Source organism: Biomphalaria glabrata, chromosome 10 (assembly GCF_947242115.1).
Source record: "Biomphalaria glabrata chromosome 10, xgBioGlab47.1, whole genome shotgun sequence".
Classification (NCBI taxonomy): domain Eukaryota; kingdom Metazoa; phylum Mollusca; class Gastropoda; family Planorbidae; genus Biomphalaria; species Biomphalaria glabrata.
The window spans coordinates 4,729,518-4,750,400 of record NC_074720.1 but is presented as its reverse complement, the minus strand read 5'-3'; the positions used below and the strand labels follow the sequence as shown (position 1 = coordinate 4,750,400).

At 37.1% G+C, this 20,883-nt stretch overlaps 1 protein-coding gene across 1 annotated transcript; it reads right to left on the bottom strand.

Moving 5' to 3' along the window:
• Positions 1-4,283: 4,283 nt before the first annotated feature.
• On the bottom strand, positions 4,284-20,883 carry LOC129928800 (farnesyl pyrophosphate synthase-like). Its single transcript, XM_056044839.1, has 8 exons — positions 20,587-20,883; positions 17,249-17,383; positions 14,215-14,295; positions 13,111-13,233; positions 11,232-11,387; positions 9,619-9,696; positions 7,666-7,797; positions 4,284-5,520 (listed from the first exon to the last, which is right to left on the bottom strand). Exons 1-8 carry the CDS (start codon positions 20,731-20,733, stop codon positions 5,296-5,298), a joined length of 1,077 nt encoding a protein of 358 aa, XP_055900814.1. The 5' UTR covers positions 20,734-20,883; the 3' UTR covers positions 4,284-5,295.

Sequence of the window (20,883 nt, the reverse complement as noted above, 5' to 3'; positions counted from 1 at the left end):
AGAATGTAGTAAATAATTACGGAGAGAAAGGGTTAAGAGATGTCAAATTTACTTGCGACGAAAGATCAATGCTTGTTACAAACTTTGCTGTGGAATGTTAATCTAACAAATTGTTTTATTTTCATCGTATAAGGAATACACGTTATTTGTCGGTAAATCTGTTTCTAATCTTATTATTACAAACCTAAAAATGTATTATACACTTTTAATAAAATGTCCAAACAAAAATAAAATCAAAATTTAACAAGGTTACAAAGACAGTTTGTGTGGAAACACAAACTCAAAATCGGCTCCAAAGTAGTCCACCCAGGCAGGCTTCAATATTTTCAGAAAGAACATCCAAATGAAATTATATCAAAGACAAATGAGAGATAAGAATGGAGAAAGAAGGTTGACAGATCTGGTGTAGTGCTCCAACGGTCCATCAGATCAAAGGATAGGTGCAAGTGAATGCAAAGTTAGATGCGAACTTGGTCTAACTAGTTCCCCTTTCAGACCTTATGGTCTATAGGGCAGATGATGTAAAGTTCATCTGTTTTTGTGGCCTACGGTTTACGAGGGTGTCAACACAACGACCAACCGCCTTTACTTTTCCCCAACTAATGTCAGGTACCCATTAGAGCTGGGTGGACTCAGAGGAGCCCAAGGATCCGAAGGTGAAAGTCCCAGTCTTCACCAGGATTCGAACCCGGGACTCCCGGTTCGGAAGCCAAGCGCTTTACCGCCTAGCTACTGCGCCTTTCCTTGCCTAACTAAAGTCGTATAATTGATATAATTGTTTTGAAAAGACTATCTCTTTGTTGGAATCGTTAGGAGGCAAAATATTCCGCTATAATAAAAATTGTTCAGGAAAATAAAGTTTACAAGATTACTATACTAATTAGCTTTTTCTCTTTAAAAAAACTGCTTGCATAACTGTTTTTAAAAATTAGATTTTTCGCTTTCAGAAAAAAAAAAAGTAGCCGTTGCATCAGAACTTTGAATGGTCTAAAATAGTGTGATGTCGGATTTTCAATATCTTTTCTAGTTTACAATATCTAAACGGAACGGACGGACATATATTTCACTTAAAACTAATAGAGTCTATTCCCCTTTCGGGGGCCGCTAAAAAAGACACGAGAGTAATTACAGTTTTGAAACAATGAAAGGAGGTATCCGGACTTTTTGATGGCGAAAATAATTCATAGGGAGAGACACTTGGAGCTAATCTTGTGACACCACCCCAGTGACGCTACAGTCTAAGGAATAATTAAGAAGTTTTCATTCTTTTTATTAAATTATTTGAACTGTTTAAATTTAATTTTTATATAAAGATGTAATTTTTTAAAAATATTACGAATAGTAGAATACCATTAAAATAACATAAAATTTTTAAATACATAGATCTACTTTTTCACATTTTATTGAATTATCTATTGATGTCAAAATTATGTCGAGAGAGAGGACACCGTCCTCTTTAATATACTTTTATTACTACTCGGCCCTACTAAATCTGAGCGCTTCTTACTAATTAATATATGAAAAAAAAATGCTTAAAATGTACATTTTCTTCATTCCACCCACCGAATGAACTAGAGACTAAACTATTCATTTATGACATCACCCAACCTCCAAGAAAGCATATCATAAGATAAAGGCATAACATTGGCCGACTTGTTGTATTGTATAGACAAGCTTTAGAGTGTTACAACATTTAAAGTAAGCAACTCAACCGTGAGGGAACAAAGACAATATTTACAAGAATAAAAATAGATAAAAAAAACAAGGCTCATCTCAATCTCCTCGCACTTCCTCTTCCTGTCTCCCCATTCATTTAGTCTATTCTCGTGCGCTGGTGCGCAGCCATAGAGTCACTACAGAGCATGGTCATTACAATATATATGATTAACAGGGACATTATTTTACATTTCTCAAGCACATTGAACAAGAAGCTATGGCTTACTCGGTCAAAGGCTTTTTCTTAGTGACCGATCATTTCATCCCCGGTCTTTTCATCCCCGGTCATTTCATCCCCAATTAAATATTTTAGTCATTGTGTAATTGTGCTAAGATTTTGTCTCGTTTCATCAGATATATAAGTATGTTTATTTAGAATTCTTTTTTGATATTTGAGACATGTTATTAGAGTGTTGATAGTGTTCCGACCAGTCTCTTCATACTTGTTGAGAAATGAAAGAATATATTTCAATAAGTAGATGTTGTAATGCGGAGTTTAAATTTAGTTATATTGTGTCTGTTTGTTGATGGGATGTCAAATTTATCCTGCGCATATTGTTGCGTGATGTGCTGTTGACAAGGGAATGAAATGACAGGGGGTGAAGTGACCGGGGATGAGGTGACGAAGGATGAAATGACCAGGGGATGAAATGACCGTGGAAGAAATTACCGGGAACCATCAATATATGCTACCATATACAACAACAATATATGCTATCATATACAACAATATATGCTACCATATACAACAATATATGCTACCATATATAACAATATATGCTACAATATATAACAATATATGCTAGGATATATATAACAATATATGCTACCATATACAACAATATATGCTACCATATATAACAATATATGCTACCAATATAGCAATATAAGCTACCATATATAAAAATATATGCTACCTTATATAGCAATATATGCTACCATTTTTAATAATATATGCTACCATATACAACAATATATGCTACCATATATAACAGTATATGCTACCATTTTTAATAATATATGATACCATATACAACAATATATGCTACCATATATAACAGTATATGCTACCATTTTTAATAATATATGCTACCATATACAACAATATATGCTACCATATATAACAGTATATGCTACCATTTTGAATAATATATGCTACCATATACAACAATATATGCTACCATATACAACAATATATGCTACCATATACAACAATATATGCTACCATATACAACAATATATGCTACCATATACAACAATATATGCTACCATATACAACAATATATGCTACCATATACAACAATATATGCTACCATATACAACAATATATGCTACCATATACTACAATATATGCTACCATATATAACAATATATGCTACAATTATAGCAATATGAGCTACCATATATAACAATATATGCTACCAATATAGCAATATGTGCTACCATATATAACAATATATGCTACCATATATAAAAATATATGCTACCATATATAATAATATATGCTACCATATACAACAATATATGCTACCATATACAACAATATATGCTACCATATATAAAAATATATGCTACCATATATAGCAATATATGCTACCATTTTTAATAATATATGCTACCATATACAATAATATATGCTACCATATATAACAGTATATGCTACCATTTTTAATAATATATGCTACCATATACAACAATATATGCTACTATATACAACAATATATGCTACCATATACAACAATATATGCTACCATATACAACAATATATGCTACCATATATAACAATATATGCTACTTTAATAATATGCCTGAAACGAAAAGAATGCATTCTCCAGGCGTATGTTCATCAAATTAAAATGAGCGTAGGACAAATTAGAAGGGGTGAGACTAATTGGTAGGACAATTAAAGAAGGGGGTGAGACTAATTGGTAGGACAATTAAAGAAGGGGTGAGACTAATTCGTAGGACAATTAAAGAAGTTGTGAGACTAATTGGTAGGACAACTAAAGAAGTTGTGAGACTAATTGGTAGGACAATTAAAGAAGGGGGTGAGACTAATTGGTAGGACAATTAAAGAAGGGGGTGAGACTAATTGGTAGGACAATTAAATAAGGGGAGAGACTGGTAGAAATAGTCACGGACAGATAACGTGTGGCAGCAGTAGAGTTATGGCACATATTGGTCCAGTGGAATGCGCGCTGGACTGTCGTTCGGTTATCTAGATGGTCTCAAGCTCAAACCCTGCCCGCTCCCATCCCCCGTCGTCGTGTGGGAGCTTTGAACTAGGAAGTAGATGATCCTCGACTCCGAAAATCCGAAACATGTCAAAAATTTTACAAACAAACATTTTACAAACATTTTACAAACAAACATTTTACAAACATTTTACAAACTAACATTTTACAAACAAACATTTTACTAACATTTTACAAACATTTTACAAACAAACATTTTACAAGCATTTTACAAACAAACATTTGACAAACATTTTACAAACAAACATTTTACAAACAAACATTTTATTTGGAACACAGCGATCTCCTATTGGATGATTCATTCTTTGTGCAATAAAATCAAATCACATGGATCAAAAAGAGAAATCGGTCTGGATAAATGTGAAGGCGATAAAAGAAAGAAAAATAACAAGAAAAACATAAAAAAAAAAAAAATGCTTTTTTTTTAACAAAGCTTATACGAAGTGTAGTTGTATCAATTCATTTGGATCTGTCATGTCATTAAGTTTATAATAGACGTCTAAACCAACAGCAATAAATCTGTGCGATTAGAAATATTTTCACCATTTTTTTGTTTTGTTTTGCGCTATTTCCTGCTATTAGCTTTCTCAATATGCTATGATACAATCACTTATCTGGACCACTTAGGACGGTGGGAGTGGGGGGTACAAAGAAAGAGAGACCTGCGGGAATTTCATTGTGATCGTTTTTTAAACCCATTTACTAAAGAGGGCTGGGGGGTGGAACGGCCTGTGAGTTGCGTATGAACATAGAAGATTGTATAGTTATCTATTGTTTGTTTCAACCTTACTTTAAAGAGGCGCCCTATCAAAGGGACTACTTCAGCTTATACCACCACCTCAGTCAAGTACTATTTCGTTTCCTTCTTCGAGATACACACAAAATAATTAATTGCCAATAGTTCATTAGTTGGTTAATTCTTTTAAATTGATTCTTGTGTTGTCAGGTAAAAGAAATAATTGTGCGAAATTTCAACTTGATCCGAGATTGGGTGTAGGAGAAACAACGTGTGCTAACGTTTGACCAGACAGACAGACAGACAGAGTGAGTTGATAGAAGCTTTGGAAAAACTAGGAAGAACGAAAAAGATTTTGAAAGAACAATATAAGCTAAACAATGTCAAGGACGCTAACTAAATTGTGACATTTGCTTTGAGCTTCAAGCAATAGAGTTAAGAAATTAGATTTTGCAATGTTCAAATATGTACAATTTATTAATTACTTCTTAAGACACATAGGTTATCAACACGTTCATTAGTCTGTCCACTAGCTAGAAATGCCAAAAATAGCTAGCTATTGTTATTCGCCCAATGGTAGTTGGCACGTCAGCTGGAGAGCTTACTCTTTTGTCTCCTGTAGATGAAGTTTACAAATTCCAGGAATATGCCTTTTGGTAATCTACCGTCCAGGGAGTCAATCATGCCTAGCACCCTCCTGTAACTCTCAGCCTCATACTGGGCGTAAAGACTAGGTAGGTCCAGGTCTTGGTAGATGCGTTTTACCTCATCTATGGCTGTAGTGTCTGGTACGTTGCATTTCTCGTATAATTCCTTTAAAAAAAAACACACAACTGTTACGTGCGCAGCAAAGCGTGAATGTTGGATGGTGCGAAAGCGTGTTAGGAGAGTGCAGAGGTAAGAAGGATCTAAAAACGGAGTGATGTACACTAGGTTGTTATTGGATGACAAAGTGGTCATCATCGAACCACGATGGACGAACTATATATATATATATATATATATATATATATATATATAATGGTTTTCTCAAGATTAAAGTCTTCATCATCTACTATCTATGAGTCTATAGGTGATTAATTTAAGAGTCTCATCTGCACTTAACAACAACTGTCTGAATGTCACTTGAGAGTTCAGATTATTTATAAGAGAGATTTAATACATAAGACATGTTGTTTGTTGAACATGTTTCGGGAGTTATTTAAGAATGGAAAATGATTACAGCCTAAATCTCCCACAGGACTGCGAGGGATAACCGACGGGGTTCAAACCCCGGACAATCAAGAGGAACATTTATCTACAAGTTAAAAAAAGAATGTATCTTTTTTTTTCGGTATATTTTTTGCAGATCTTTGATTTCTCTTCTTTATATTCAATCTATATCCTCGTTAATCTGTCACTTCATTCCCATGAACATTTGGTTCGTCAATTAGCCCAATCATTGTAAACCTAAACAAAATATCTAAATACTATTTAATGTATCAGTTAAAGTAAAACAAGGCTACGTTATCGAGATCATTAATCATTGGGGTCATTGGTCATTTGGGATCATTAGTCCTTGGGAACCATTGGTCATTTGGGATCATTAGTCCTTGGGAACCATTGGTCAATTGGGGTCATTAGTCCTTGGGAACCATTGGTCATTTGGGATCATTAGTCCTTGGGAACCATTGGTCATTAGGGATCATTAGTCCTTGGGAACCATTGGTCATTTGGGATCATTAGTCCTTGGGAACCATTGGTCATTTGGGATCATTAGTCCTTGGGAACCATTGGTCAATTGGGGTCATTAGTCCTTGGGAACCATTGGTCATTTGGGATCATTAGTCCTTTGGAACCATTGGTCATTTGGGATCATTAGTCCTTGGGAACCATTGGTCATTTGGGATCATTAGTCCTTGGGAACCATTGGTCCTTTGGGATCATTAGTCCTTGGGAACCATTGGTCAATTGGGGTCATTAGTCCTTTGGAACCATTGGTCATTTGGGATCATTAGTCCTTGGGAACCATTGGTCATTTGGGATCATTAGTCCTTGGGAACCATTGGTCATTTGGGATCATTAATCCTTGGGAACCATTGGTCATTTGGGATCATTAATCCTTGGGAACCATTGGTCATTTGGGATCATTAGTCCTTGGGAACCATTGGTCATTTGGGATCATTAATCCTTGGGAACCATTGGTCATTTGGGATCATTAATCCTTGGGAACCATTGGTCATTTGGGATCATTAGTCCTTGGGAACCATTGGTCATTTGGGATCATTAGTCCTTGGGAACCATTGGTCATTTGGAATCATAAGTCCTTGGGAACCATTGGTCAATTGGGATCATTAGTCCTTGGGAACAATTGGTCATTTGGGATCATAAGTCCTTGGGAACCATTGGTCATTTGGGATCATTAGTCCTAGGAAACCATTTTTCATTTGGGATCATTGGTTGTTAGTCGTTAGTCAATAGTCATTGATAGTAATTTTTTATCAGTGACTGTTCACTGTGTGTTATTTATTGGTAATATTATTCTTCAGGCAAAATATTCTACCACGCTTATGATTTGCGTAATTGATTTATGTTTGATTGGAATTTTGTTCAACACTGAACTAATTGTCTTAGTGAATAGTGAATTCTTAGGGAATTCTAACCAAGGCAAGAGACAGTGAGGAAAGGAGAAAGACGGTCGACAGATCTTGTGTGGTGTCCCAACTGTGTCAACAGACTAAGAGATAGGTGAGGTGAGGTGAATTAAGTTGGAAAAAATTGCAAATTGTCTAAAACACTGTTTCTTCGCTTTGTTTGTGTAGAAGCACCACCAAACCTTCAAATGTTACTTAACTTCGAGAGACCGTTTGATAGTGTGAACAATTCAACGCTTAAGGAAGTCATAACAAGTATAAACACTGAATACGTTGAAATCACTGTATCCAAAAATAATAAAAACAACAACAAACAAATACCCACCATAAGTCTCCGCCTCTGTTCTGGTGTGGCCACTTCCAGAGCACGGACAATGAGCCAAGTACATTTGCGTTCCTCTATGTCGTTTCCGATTTTTCTGGATACATCGGAATCATAACAGTCTAAGTAATCATTCTGTAATATCCGTGGAACAAATGTCTAAATAGAATGGACACGTCAATCTATTGCAAACATTGTCTAATTGTGTATCAATAATAATATGTTACTATTATAAGTCATCATAACTATGAAACGTAAAAATTGTGCAGCCCCTGTATTAAATATTTCTTCATTAGTTTGAGGCGCGAGAAGCTTCTTTCACCAGATTCCATAATAACGGGTATTGTATAATACCGTTTTTTTTTTAATGCGGGTAGTATAAGAGTTTTCCAAATTTAATGACATTTTTGTCTATATTTCTGGTGGTTTTTGTGAGTTTTAAAAGGTTTTAATAATTTTCGGAGATTTCTAGGACTTTTTCGTATATTTTGCAAGCTCAGGAGATTTCAAGGAGTTCCTGGTAAATCAGGAGGCCGCGGGAAATCTGTTAATAATTTATAAAATGGTTTAATTTAATAATTTACACCTAGGATTAGCGTGGGGCCTATGAAAGTGCGGGGCCCGCTGCGGTCGCATAGGTTGCAGTGGCCTAAGGCCGGCCTTGCAAAATAGCGGCGTATGCTACACCGCAAGTCGACTAGTGTTAAATATTACAATTATTTGACGGGCAGCAGTCTTATATGGAATTTATATGAAGCTGTATTGAATGCCCAGTGGGTTTGTTAATTATGTAAAGAGGCTTTCCGATTGGCTGTTTGCAATTTCGAATATAAATTTTGTTTATTGGTGTGTGTGTATGTGTGTGTGTGAAAGAGAGAGAGAGAGTGTTTGTGTGTATGTGTGTGTGTATGTGTGTGTGTGTGTGAATATTTTCGTCCTATTCTGATCTGTTTCGGTATTTAGTCAGAATGTTTTATTGTCTCTGTGTATAAGCCCACACACTCGAAAAAGAACTACTCAATACTGTGAGGAAACGAAAGCTTGAGCTGGTTTGGTCATAGTGCTAGACATGACTCACTATCGAAAGTCATTCTTCAATGTACAGTGGAAGGAACACGAAGAAAGGGTCGTCCAAAGAAAATATGGATGCATAAAATGAAAGAATGGACGGGCCTCTCTCTTGAAATCCTGCTAAGAAAAGCTGATGACTGGGCGAAGTGGAGGGATTTGGTTTCGCGAACTATCACAGCGCCCCCTACTACGAAAGTCAAGGGTCAGATGATGATAATGACAAGCTACGTCTGTTCCCCATTATGAGTTTATGCTTGTCTTATTCATACAACAAGAAAATATTTTTAAAATACTTTTTAAAAACACTTATATTAGTAGTAGTAGTAGTTGTATCAATTAGTTTGGATCTATCAAGTAATTAAAATTTGTGATAAATCTAGACTAACAATCAAAAAGCATAGATAAGAATTGACAAGAGGACATGATCTGAATTCGAACTCATGGCTCAAGCCTTCTCAGGTTTCTCAGGCCAAAACGGTGGAGGGCTTATGAACTATTGTTTCTATAGTCTCGTCCTATTTTTAAGTTTGTCTTCACTAAGACTCAGATGACGACCTAAAAGGGGACTAATTCAGCTTATACCACCACTTCAGTCAACTACATTTCTTTCCCTTGTTCAAGTTGCCAAACAAATTAATTTATTATCAATAATTAATTAACGAATTGGTTTTATTTTTTTTTTTAAATTGATTCTTGTGTTGTCATGTTAAAGAAATAATTGTGCAAGGTTTCAGCTTGATCCGAGATTGGGTGTGGGAGAAATAACGTGTACAAACTTTTACCAGACAGTCAAACAGACAGAGTGAGTTGAGACGTGCTTTGTATAATATTTTTGTTAAGCATTATTGTTGACACTAGTCTGCAGAATACTACCAACAGAATTACCTCTACTTGGGAGAAGAGTCCCATCTCCAGCATGATGTTATCTGCTATGGTATAGAAGTTTGTCTCAGAAATTCCTGCCTGGAAGAAAAACAAAAAAAAAACAAGCTTTGCATTACCTTTCAGTAGATCTGGGTTTTTTTTTAGGTCGCTATGCACAAACACTTTTTTTGTATGCCTGCTATTTTACATATATACTTGCCGATTAAAAACGCTTTTAGCGATACTTGTACTATTTAGCGATACTTGTACTATTTAGTGATACTTGTACTATTTAGCGATACTTCTGCTATTTAGCGATAATTCTACTATTTAGCGATACTTCGACTTTTTAGCGATACTTCGACTATTTAGCGATACTTCAACAATTTAGCGATACTTGTACTATTTAGCGATACTTCTGCTATTTAGCGATAATTCTACTATTTAGCGATACTTCGACTTTTTAGCGGTACTTCGACTATTTAGCGATACTTCGACTATTTAGCGATACTTCGAATATTTAGCGGTACTTCGACTATTTAGCGATACTTCGACTATTTAGCGATACTTCGACTTTTTAGCGGTACTTCGACTATTTAGCGATACTTTGACTATTTAGCGATACTTCGACTTTTTAGCGGTACTTCGACTATTTAGCGATACTTCGACTATTTAGCGATACTTCGACTATTTAGCGATACTTCGACAATTTAGCGATACTTCGACTATTTAGCGATACTTCGACAATTTAGAAACAGTTTTGAATATAGCAATATTATACGGAGAAAAGTGTGGAGAAATGGGATGTGGGGTACTTATCAAGGTGTCTCGAGTTCGAAACCCGGTTAAGCTTCTTAATCTGTCCTCATTCCCAAGAGAGATTAGACCACAGCGCTCTGAGCATGCTCTTTCAACATGAAAGTGCTTTACTTTTAGCTTTCATCTTTTTTTTTGTTTATCTATATTTGAATATGTGCGTGTATGTTTGTTTGTGTGTGTGTGTGTGTTGAGCATTTTGGTATGAGAAAGCTAAGTGAAAAAGGTTCCGCCGGACTCAATATCTGGGCCACACTTGTTGGACTGGCTATCAGAGCCTATTTGAAGCACATTTTATCAGGAAGCATTTTGTAGGTAGTGGAGTGCTTATATCCATTACAACTTCCGACAAGGACAACCTTGAGGAACCATGAGAAAGGGTGAAGGCGGGTAGCTTGTGCCTAATTCAGTACAGACTCGTTAGCCATGGCTAGCCACCCCCCTAGGAGAAGGTAAACCCTGGCAGAACCTGCGACGCGAAGACCTCAAACTGTATCGGCACTTGCTGTTTCTTTGGAAACATCAGCAGCTTGGAGAGTGGGGGGAACACCTGTGAGTGCGACATCATTCTGACCATAGCTAACGCCCAGGAATCATCTCATTTCTATGAGTTTATCCATTGTCGCTTCTCAACTGAAGAAGGCCGCAAAAAAAGTACTAGAATGAGTACGATTCATCTTATAGACTTTAGAGCATCGACAACAAATCCATTCATAAAGGGTGAAACCATTTCATTTTAATTCATGGCTCATACAACTAGATTTTTAAAAAAGCATTATCTTCTAGATGCTAGTAAGAGATAAAATCCTGAAACCTACCATACGCATGGCGATAGTCAGTGGCAGAGAGAACCCACATTTCAATCTGGCTACTTCACAGTATCTATCCATGTTGAACTTGGTGAAATCGAGGCTGCCCTCTTTTGGACATGTGATGACGTCTATGCACTGACCTATCACTACTTTATCCGTTACCTTTATAACAAAATTAAAATAACACGTTGTATTTAAAGTAATTATACTAAGAGAAAAATAATAATAAGCTCTCCAACTGACTCTTTCAGAATCCATCAGCTGCGAGCTTCTTTCCTCTAAGTGAGAGCGGAATGGCACCTGGTTGATCTTTATGGAACTTCCAGGGCACCTAGGTCACGCCGACTTTCTTTAAGCTCGCAAACATAAAAAAAGATTGCCTTTGGTATGCGGTCGTCCCTCGAGCTAAATAAGTGTCCGACCCGGCGGAGCGGAGCTGTGGAATGGTAAGAATGGATGCCTTACAGTTTCTCTACCTATTTTAAGTTGATTCTTTTTATGATCAATTTCATTGATTCTGAACTCGTTCTTAGAGTGCAAATGTAAAACGACGCTGCACAAATAGTCCTACGAAAAAACAAGACGTGATTCTGTTACAGCTCTCCTGCGTTCACTCCATTGGCTTCCTGTGAATGCAAGAAGTAACCATAAGGTGGCCACACTTTGTCAACACTGCATCTACCACCACAAAAAAAAATGACCTTGTACCTTAGTGAACTGATCACCACATATGTCCCTTGTAGATCACTGCGCTCCATGGACTCAACGCTTCTGATTACGCCTAGTTTCGGTTTGCGGGCTTTTTTTAGTGCATGAACTAAAGGCTTGGAACTCACTCCCCATTCATCTCAGACAAACAACCTCCGTCACTAGATTCTAGAAAAAACATAAAGACCTACCTTTTCAAAACTTTCTTAGATTAGTTTGTCATTTTAACTCTTGTGTTTATATCTGTTATGTTATTGTCATCAGTGTATATATAACAATGAGATGCCCCTCTACCTTAGAGAACCGATTACTCCATATGTCCCACAGAGAGCCCTGTGCTCAATGGACGCAACGCTTTTAGTGGTGCCACGTTTCTCCCTCAAAAGCCACGGTCTGCAGGCTTTTTCAGTGCATGGACCAAAGGTTTGGAACTCACTCTACATTGATCTCAGACAGACAACATGCTATACCACTTTTAAGAAGAACATTAAGACCTACTTGTTTAAAACTTTTTTAGATTAGTTTTTGATTACTGTTGTCGTGTTTGTGTTTGTAATGTTATCAAAGCGCCTTGAGCCTACATTTTGTTTGTTAACAGCGCTTTATAAATAAAATTATTATTATAAAAGAGCGAGTAGTCATTCTCTGGCGAAGCAAGGGTCGAGTTTCGTTAAAGGGAAACAAAATTCATCGCAGTCCCTTTATCAGTTTCCACCGAGGAATTTTCTGGTGATGTGGTAGGTCTGCAGCAGTCCTGGCAGGCAACGAGAATGTTCTTGGGAATGCCAAGGGCCTTGAAGGTATCTGTGAGGTCAGTTGTTATTATCCCCTAGGTTGATATGACAATGGGGTATATTGTTATTTTAGATAATTTCCATAAACGCTTTATCTCCAAGCAAAGGTTCCCATATTTTGCGTTGTTTTTCCAGCTCAGTTTTTTTTTTAATTATGAGATAGTGGTACGGCGATGTCAATAATGGTAGCGGCCTTTTCTTTTTTATCGATGAGCAGCAGTTCTGGGCGATTAAAATCTACCGTTTTGTCAGTCAAAATAGGCCTATCCCAGTATAGTAGATGATCCGTAGACTCGAGAACCTCTTGTGGTGAGTATTTATAATATTATTGTTATTATTATTATTATTATTATTATTATACAATCTAGTACAATACTACTCACTTCTAAAAATAGCTCCACAAGATGGACGTAATACTGTTTCCGTGACGTAAATCGTCTGATGAGTTTGTAGACATAAGACTCTAACAGAAAGCAATCGTTGAGAGCCTTATTGCCTAACTTGTTCTGAAAAACACAAAAAGACAACAATTGAATGCCTGCCATGATGGAAGTTCCGACTTTCCCACTTGGTTCATTGGCTATGTTTTGGATATTAAGTGAAATCCCTTGACAGACATTAGGACATAACGACAACTCTGTGGTGGATTGGAGAGTAACCTCATTGATTGGAAGGTGCCTTTTGGAGGCAGAGTGGCTGTGTGGTAAAGCGGTTAGCTTCCGACCAGGGGGTCCCGGGTTCGAATCCTGATGAAAACTTAAATTTTTAATTTCGGTATCTATGGGCACCTTTAAGTCCACCCAGCTCTAATGGGTATCTGAGATCAGTGGAGGGAAAGTAAAGGCAGTTGGTCGTTGCGCTGGCCATATGACACCCTCGTTAACCGTGGGCCACAGATGACCTTTACATCATTTGCCCAATAGATTGCAAGGTCTGAAATGGGAACTTTTACTTTGGAGGATTTTTTTTTTTAAGTTGGTTGTTTGGTTTTGTTTAATCTTGTTTCGGGTGTTACTTCCGATTTTAAGATGACTACATCCTAGATTAAACCTCCCGCTGGTCGACTGGGGATGGCGGCGAGCAGGTTGTCAAATGCCTTAAACCCGGGCCACTCAGACAACTGCCAGGGCTCATAACTTAACCGGACCACTAAATGTTTGATAGGTGTCGAGTAAAAAAAAAAGTTCCCATTTCAGACATTGCGATCTATAGGGCAGATGATGTTAAGGTCATCTATTTATCTGGCCAACTGTTAACAATCAGGAAGTCATGCGGCAAGAACAACGACCAACCATCTTTACTTTCCCCAACTAAAGCCAAGTACCCATTGGAGTTGGGTGGACTCGGGGACCCCCTAAAAATCAAGAAATTCAAAATCTCAGTCTTTACTGACATTCAAACCCAGGACCCAGGTTCGGAAACCAAAAAAATAGGTCACCAACTTGACCTGTTACATGTTTTAGATTGTGAAAAGTTAAAAGCGTCACCTTTCTGTACCAGCACATCTTTCCGTCTCGTAGTTCAGAGTTATCCATCATATCGTCTGATACGATAAAAGAAGATTGTAACTGCATTGAAAACAAAAAAAAAGTTATGGCGCATTAATATTTAACATTGTTGGAAAAGCTAAAACAAAGAAGTAGTTAGTTATCTTTTTTTTTTTTTTTTACACTTTTAGTAGCACTTAATAAATCGTTAAGTTTTGTTAAAGTCTACAGCAGTGATTCCCAAAGGGGTCTATATACACCCCCAGGGGTCTACGAAGACTTCCAAGGGGTCTACGAAAGTGAAAAAAAATAAATTGGGGGTCTGTGAGATGTCACCGGGGGTCTACGATAATAGATTTCATTTAAGTAGGTCGTGACTCTATTTTACATTCCATTAATGTAATTATTTCCTACACTAATATATATGATTTGTACCCAAGTTAATTCTTTCAATATTTATCCTGCTATTGAAACGAAAAATTGTTGTATTTAATTCCAATACCTATTTAAAAAGCTTAATTTTGTCTACGTGTAACTAATGTTTTAAAAAAGAAATGTAGACTGAACATCTTCGATTATTTAAAATTGGAATTCATTCCTTTCTTCTCAAACAAGCGTTTACCTAAGTGCCTTTTTATGACAAAATGAAACCAATTACGCTGGAGGATCATCTGAGACAATGTAACACTGATAATACTTTCGAACACTCAAAGATTAAGTTTAGAATAGACCCACAAAATCTCTCTTCGACATCATATAGAGAGGATGATACTTTGTGAGCGTCTTACAAGATTTCTTTACTTATAGCAAAATGAGGAAAACGGCAAAGGTCAAACATTGAATTTACCAGCCGTTTTACACAAACCTACATCTGTTACTATTAAAAGAATTTCTTTAAGCAACCAATTCAAGGACACATCGATGGCATGAGTTATACAATTAAAAACTTCTTAAGTGATTCTTTGCAAACGACATATATACAGTTTGGGATCAGCGGCGTCACAGGTCTGACAAGGTGTGGCACCTAATGGTCGCCGTCTCCTTATTTTTCCACAAGTTTGACCCACGAAACCTTTCCCATGTTTGGGTAAAGTTGCAAAGCAGCAGAGATTTGAATTCAGTTTTCCTTCTGCTAGGTGGGTAGCCAAGGCTAATAAGCCCATCCTGCTCGAAGCTTACTGGTTACGGCGCCAGTTACTCACCTTTGCCCCTTCTCCTGTTAATGAAAACAGTTACTTACGCGGACTCAACATTTGAGCCAGACGTGAAAGAGCAAGAAATACACGAGAAACTTTTTCCGAAAACTTTTACAATAATACATTATTATTACAGCTTTTATATAGCACTACTTTCTTGCTTATAGCATGCTCAGAGCGCTTTTGGTCCAATCTATTTTGTGGACCAGTGGGGGGGAGGGGGTATCTAGGAGTTGGTTTTCCGTGCTGCCTTTAGGCGCTCAGTACATAAGGCAAATTAATTAATTTAATCAATATTTAATGTTTGAAAGATACTTCATAGAACAACACATTTCTATATGAAACAGAATATCCGTAGCAACTTATGACAAACCTGCAAAAAAAAACAACAACATTTAAACAAATAAACATTTCCAGTGTGTTTGTTGGTGATTCCAGTAATACATATTCATTGTTATTTTCATTGGTTTAAATTTAAATGTTATCAATAAAAAAGATAGGATCTCCATAACGTACTATGTAGTTTTAAATTACTTTTTCACTCTTAAACTAACTACAGTTAGAAATTTGTTTAAAAAAAAAGTTGATGAATTTGCAAAAGTGTGCAAGTTAAACCGGGGGTCTACAGAAAAAAAAAAAAAGTTCTATGATATTTTCTATTATTTGAATAACAAATAGCAAAGCTATAGGGTTGTATGTTGATTAAAAAAGTTTTCACGTCTCAAATAGCTAAGAATCATATTAAGTCTAAACCTGGTCCTGGTTTATAAGATTACCACATGGTGTCACGCTTGACCGCACGCATCGCGGCTGACCGAGTAAAAAAAAAAAGGAAGAGAAACATTATAAAAACAATATTTTTAAAATAAAAAAGCTTATACGAAGCGTAATTATATCAGTTATTAGTTGGGCAGGGGTGGGAAAAATGGATATCTGGGTGAATGTTACCGTAATAGGTTTTTAAAAGCATTTTTTAAAAAAGGAACGACACTTGACACTTGAGGTCATTCATAATGCATAACGGAATTTTTTTTAATTGCTTAGTTATTCCAAGTACTTTTTAAGGAATATCGTCCATAACCTGTGAGGGCATTGGCTGGCGTGCCAAAAGTCACAAATCTTGGTTAGGCCAATAATAGAATATGCATCCTCTGTTTGGGACCCCTCAACTCAAGAAAACATTAAGAAACTGGAAGAGACACAAAATAGAGAAGTGAGATTCATAACAAACGAATATTCACATTTGACTAGAGTAACACCTTTAGTAAAATCACTAAATTTAGAAAGCCTTCAGGACAGAAGACTGAAAAGTAAAGTAGCAATTATACATAAAACACTGAACCATAATCTTCAAATACAAAAACAAAATTTAATAAAATACTCTGAAAGACACAAAGATATAGGCACATTCCTCATCCCATATGCTAGGACAAATTTGTACAAATACTCCTTCTTCCCTAGTGTTATTAGAGCATGGAATGGGTTGCCTGAGCTAGCCAGGAAAACCAGTGACTTGGCAGAATTTAAGTCATTGGTTAATATGCATGGCTGAATGCATGACGCGTAGGACGTAATCATCTTCATTTTTTTTGTAAGTATCGTCTGTATTATATAAAATAAGATAAGATAAATCCATTACGTGGGAGAATTACGGATGACTGAATGAGTCAGTCAGGGAGGGCTCTGGCTTATATATAAGCAAAACATATAAAGTTCAAAATCTCAAAAGTCCTGAGTCTGCAATTGCGTGGGGACGGAGTAAACTTCCTATTACATCTTTCTCAACGAGGTATTGTCTCAACTAATCTCTACGGCATGGAATGTCTTTATGGTCTCACCATTTCAGCGCACCATCCTAACACTCTCGCTATCTTCAGATCCTCTTCGCCAGCATTTGGAACCAGGTATTTGTACGCGATCACCACTATCAAACCTTTACTGTTGAGGCTTCTGGGTACAGTGTAACGGATCATCTGAATATAAAAAAAAAAAAAAAACTCGTTAAAATAGAAATAAGCAAAGACTCAGCAGTGGAGTCCCATTAATAGCACCAGGGTTAAAATTTAATCGTCTTACGTTAATTAAATAGGGTGCGGTGACTGATTTGTAAAGCGATTGGCTTCCCAACCGAGAGTCCCGGGTTCGAATCATGAAAAAGATTGAGATTTTTTTCTTCGAGATCTTTAGGGCGCCTCTAAGTCCCCCCAGTTCTAATAGGTACCTGACATTAGTTGGGAAAAAGTAAAGGCGGTTGGTCGATGTGCTGGCCACATGACACCCTCGTTAACCTAGGCCACATAAACAGATGACCTTTACATTGTCTGACTCATAGGTCGCAAGGTCTGAAAGGGAAACTTTATATTAACTAAGCCTAATATTTATTATGAGTAAAGTGACCATATCCAGATTGCCAATGCGTAAGGTCCGATTAACAACCATCACTTACTAGGCAAACATCAAATTGGACCATCTTTGGCATTTTACGGTTCGAGAGACGATCTTTTCCCTTTGCAACTTCTTGTGTGACTAAAGAGGGCAATCCTTGATACACAGCTGCGTCACAGGTGATCTGTAATCACCAGGGGCTGTTGCATTTTGACCCTTCTTTCTACCGCTGTTGTGTTTGTAATCTGCAATCCGAGACCCTTCCTTTATGCTCGCTTTCCATGTGGATCTATACAGTGTCACGTTTTCCCAGCTTTTAGTGTCGACTTTCAAAATCTTCATGTCGCGTCCGCATACAATCATATACCGTAAAAGTGGACGACCAGTGGATCTCCTGCCTTCTGTTAGATCATACAGAATATCTTGTGGGAGTCGACCTTCTGGCATTCTGTGAACACGAGGCCAAGCCAGTCAAGGCGTCCGCTGCAGATAACATCTACATCACATCGCCCGAAAGTTACAGTATGGGCCCAGATAACTCTACTGACTTGAAATATTTTTTTTTCATAAGTGGTTGGGGTTCTCGTTTGAGCTTATTTATGTTAAAGTTCGGTTTCAAACTCTTCTATCAATAGCCTCTGTACCTGTATAATGTGTACGCTAATGTCACGTTCAGTCCAGGTTACCAACTGCTCGTTCTAGTGAATTAGGCATTGTGTACACAACGAATAAGTATTGGTGGTGTACGTACTTTTGTGTGTGTGTACCGCACTGTCACAAAAAAAATAAAAAAAATCAACCAAGTTTACATTTGATGGGTCTATCTCCGTTAGGCCGGTGATGCGACACAAAGGACCTCATTCACCAATCGTAAACAAACATTTAGTCACGTGATTATATTGATAAAACAAAGAAAAAAACAACTGTCACGTGATAGCCATTGTGTATTAAAAATTAGATCGTAATGGACCTCATTCACCAATCGTGAACAAACAACATTAAGCACGTGGTGCTCTATATCTTCTATATAATTTACGATCTCATGTTTAATTCATGATGGTTGTCACGTGACAGTTTTTTCCGTTGTTTTATCAATAAGATCACGTGATTAAATGTTGTTTGTTTACGATTGGTGAATGAGGTCCATTCGAGAAGGCCTCAACACTAACCTGCAAATGTCACAACCTGAGAGCAGTGTACATCAATAGCTCGTAGCCATCTCATAGGTCTGTACGACAGGGCAACGAGCTATTGGTCTAAACTGCCCACAGGTTGTGACGTTGCAGGTCAGTGTTCAGGCCTTCTGTAACGTTTGGTCTCGGATGATGTCCGTATTCTTTCTTATGTCACGCCGTCTAGGTTTCTGTGTTTTTTTTTTGTTTGTTTTTTTTTGTGTTTTTGTATAGCGCAAGCTTATTAATGATGTTAGTTTCGTTTCGTGGATATCCTGCGCAGGGCCGGCCTTAACAATCGCAGGGTCCTATACGAGACGGATCGCGCGGCGCCCAGTTTTGGGCAGGGATACGTTTCATATGCTAGGACAAATTTGTACAAAAGTTCATTCTTCCCTAATGTTATTAGAGCATGGAATGGGTTGCCTGAGCCTGCCAGGAAAACAAGTGACTTGGCAGAAAGTAAGTCATTGTTTGTTTTGTAAAATGTTTTACATGTTTCGGATGTTCCTTCAGAGTTGAAGATAATTACTTCCTAGTCCAAACCTCCCGCAGGACGACGGGGGATGGGAGCGGGCAGGGTTTGAACCCTCGACCGTCGATAAATCCGAACGACAGTCCAGCGCGCAAACCGCACGACCAGGCAGCCATCCTACGTACATTACTACGTACAGAATTACTTTACGAGCCGTGCGTGTAGTGAAGTCATACAGTGTCGGCCTTCAATCGAATTTTTGTTTCCAACATAGATCACCCTCAATAGCAAGAATTACCAAATGTTTCAATCTATCTTCCACAATTGTTGACCTCAAGTAATTTTTCATTAGTTTGAGGCGCAAGAAGCTTCTTTCAACAGATGGCACAAATACGGGTACTGTGTAATGCCATTTGTTTTTTAACCGCGCTTATAATTGGTGTTTTTCCCAAAATGACAATTTTGTCTATATTCCAGGAGATTTCTTGATTTTTCAAAAGATTTTATTAATTTCAAGAGATATATTTGTATTTTTCGCTGGTAGGATAGAGCTGAGTCCTCTATAGCTGTGGTGTGTGGGGGCGAAGCTGTTGCTAGCGTGAAAGAGACCAGCTGTTGGCATGACACCGCAAGGTTTGGACTTGGAGTGATTAGTCTTATTACTGATTATTATCATTTGCATGGCTATTGATACGTAAAGAGAATGATGTTACCACTGCATGCTCCTTGCCAGCATCATTTCATTCTATATACCATCATTTCATTCTATATGCCATCATTTTATTCTATATACCATCATTTCATTCTATATACCATCATTTCATTCTATATGAAATCATTTCATTCTATGTACCATCATTTCATTTTATATACAATCATTTCATTCTATATACCATCATTTTAATATACATTTTTCAACCGTTCTCTCCATCTGCTCTGTTCAAACTCTCCTGTTATTTCTACTATTGTAGCGAAAGGTTGAGTCAATCTGTCAGAGACTTAGTCTTTGGAATTCCTGCACTACAACACTGACACAGATGTGGTCCACTTGATTACAAATCGATTTGTATAAAGTCATGCAATGTTGGGCTAAGTCGTGAACACTTATTCATTATAAAATTTGCTTAAAGAATCTACAGCTTACCTCTTTGAACCTGCTTAGCGCCTCCGTTTCCACTTTGTTGAGGGAACCTTCATTTGTGACGTCCTCGACCAGTTCGTCAAATTCTGAGTGAAACTTTTGCATTTCTGCCAAAAATTTGTTTTTTAAGTCAAAACTTAGATATTCCATTTTTGGCGTAATAAAAATTAAGGGTCTCAAATTTCTGGAAACCTAACACGAAGTTTGTGGCGAAGGAAGTAACAGTTGAATTCTATTAAATCAGAAATCTACTTAATCAGAATACTACCGATCAGAATAGGCCTGCTGCTATATCAGAAT

Bases quoted from the DNA above. Each gene is read 5' to 3' on its own strand.
- LOC129928800 (XM_056044839.1), bottom strand. From the start codon at position 20,733: ATGGAATATCTAAGTTTTGACTTAAAAAACAAATTTTTGGCAGAAATG. The intron at 13,234-14,214 runs GTGACGCTTTTA...TGTGTTTTTCAG, and splicing joins AGATGTGCTGGTACAGAAAG to AACAAGTTAGGCAATAAGGC. The intron at 5,521-7,665 runs GTGGGTATTTGT...TTTTTTTTAAAG, and splicing joins AACAGAGGCGGAGACTTATG to GAATTATACGAGAAATGCAA.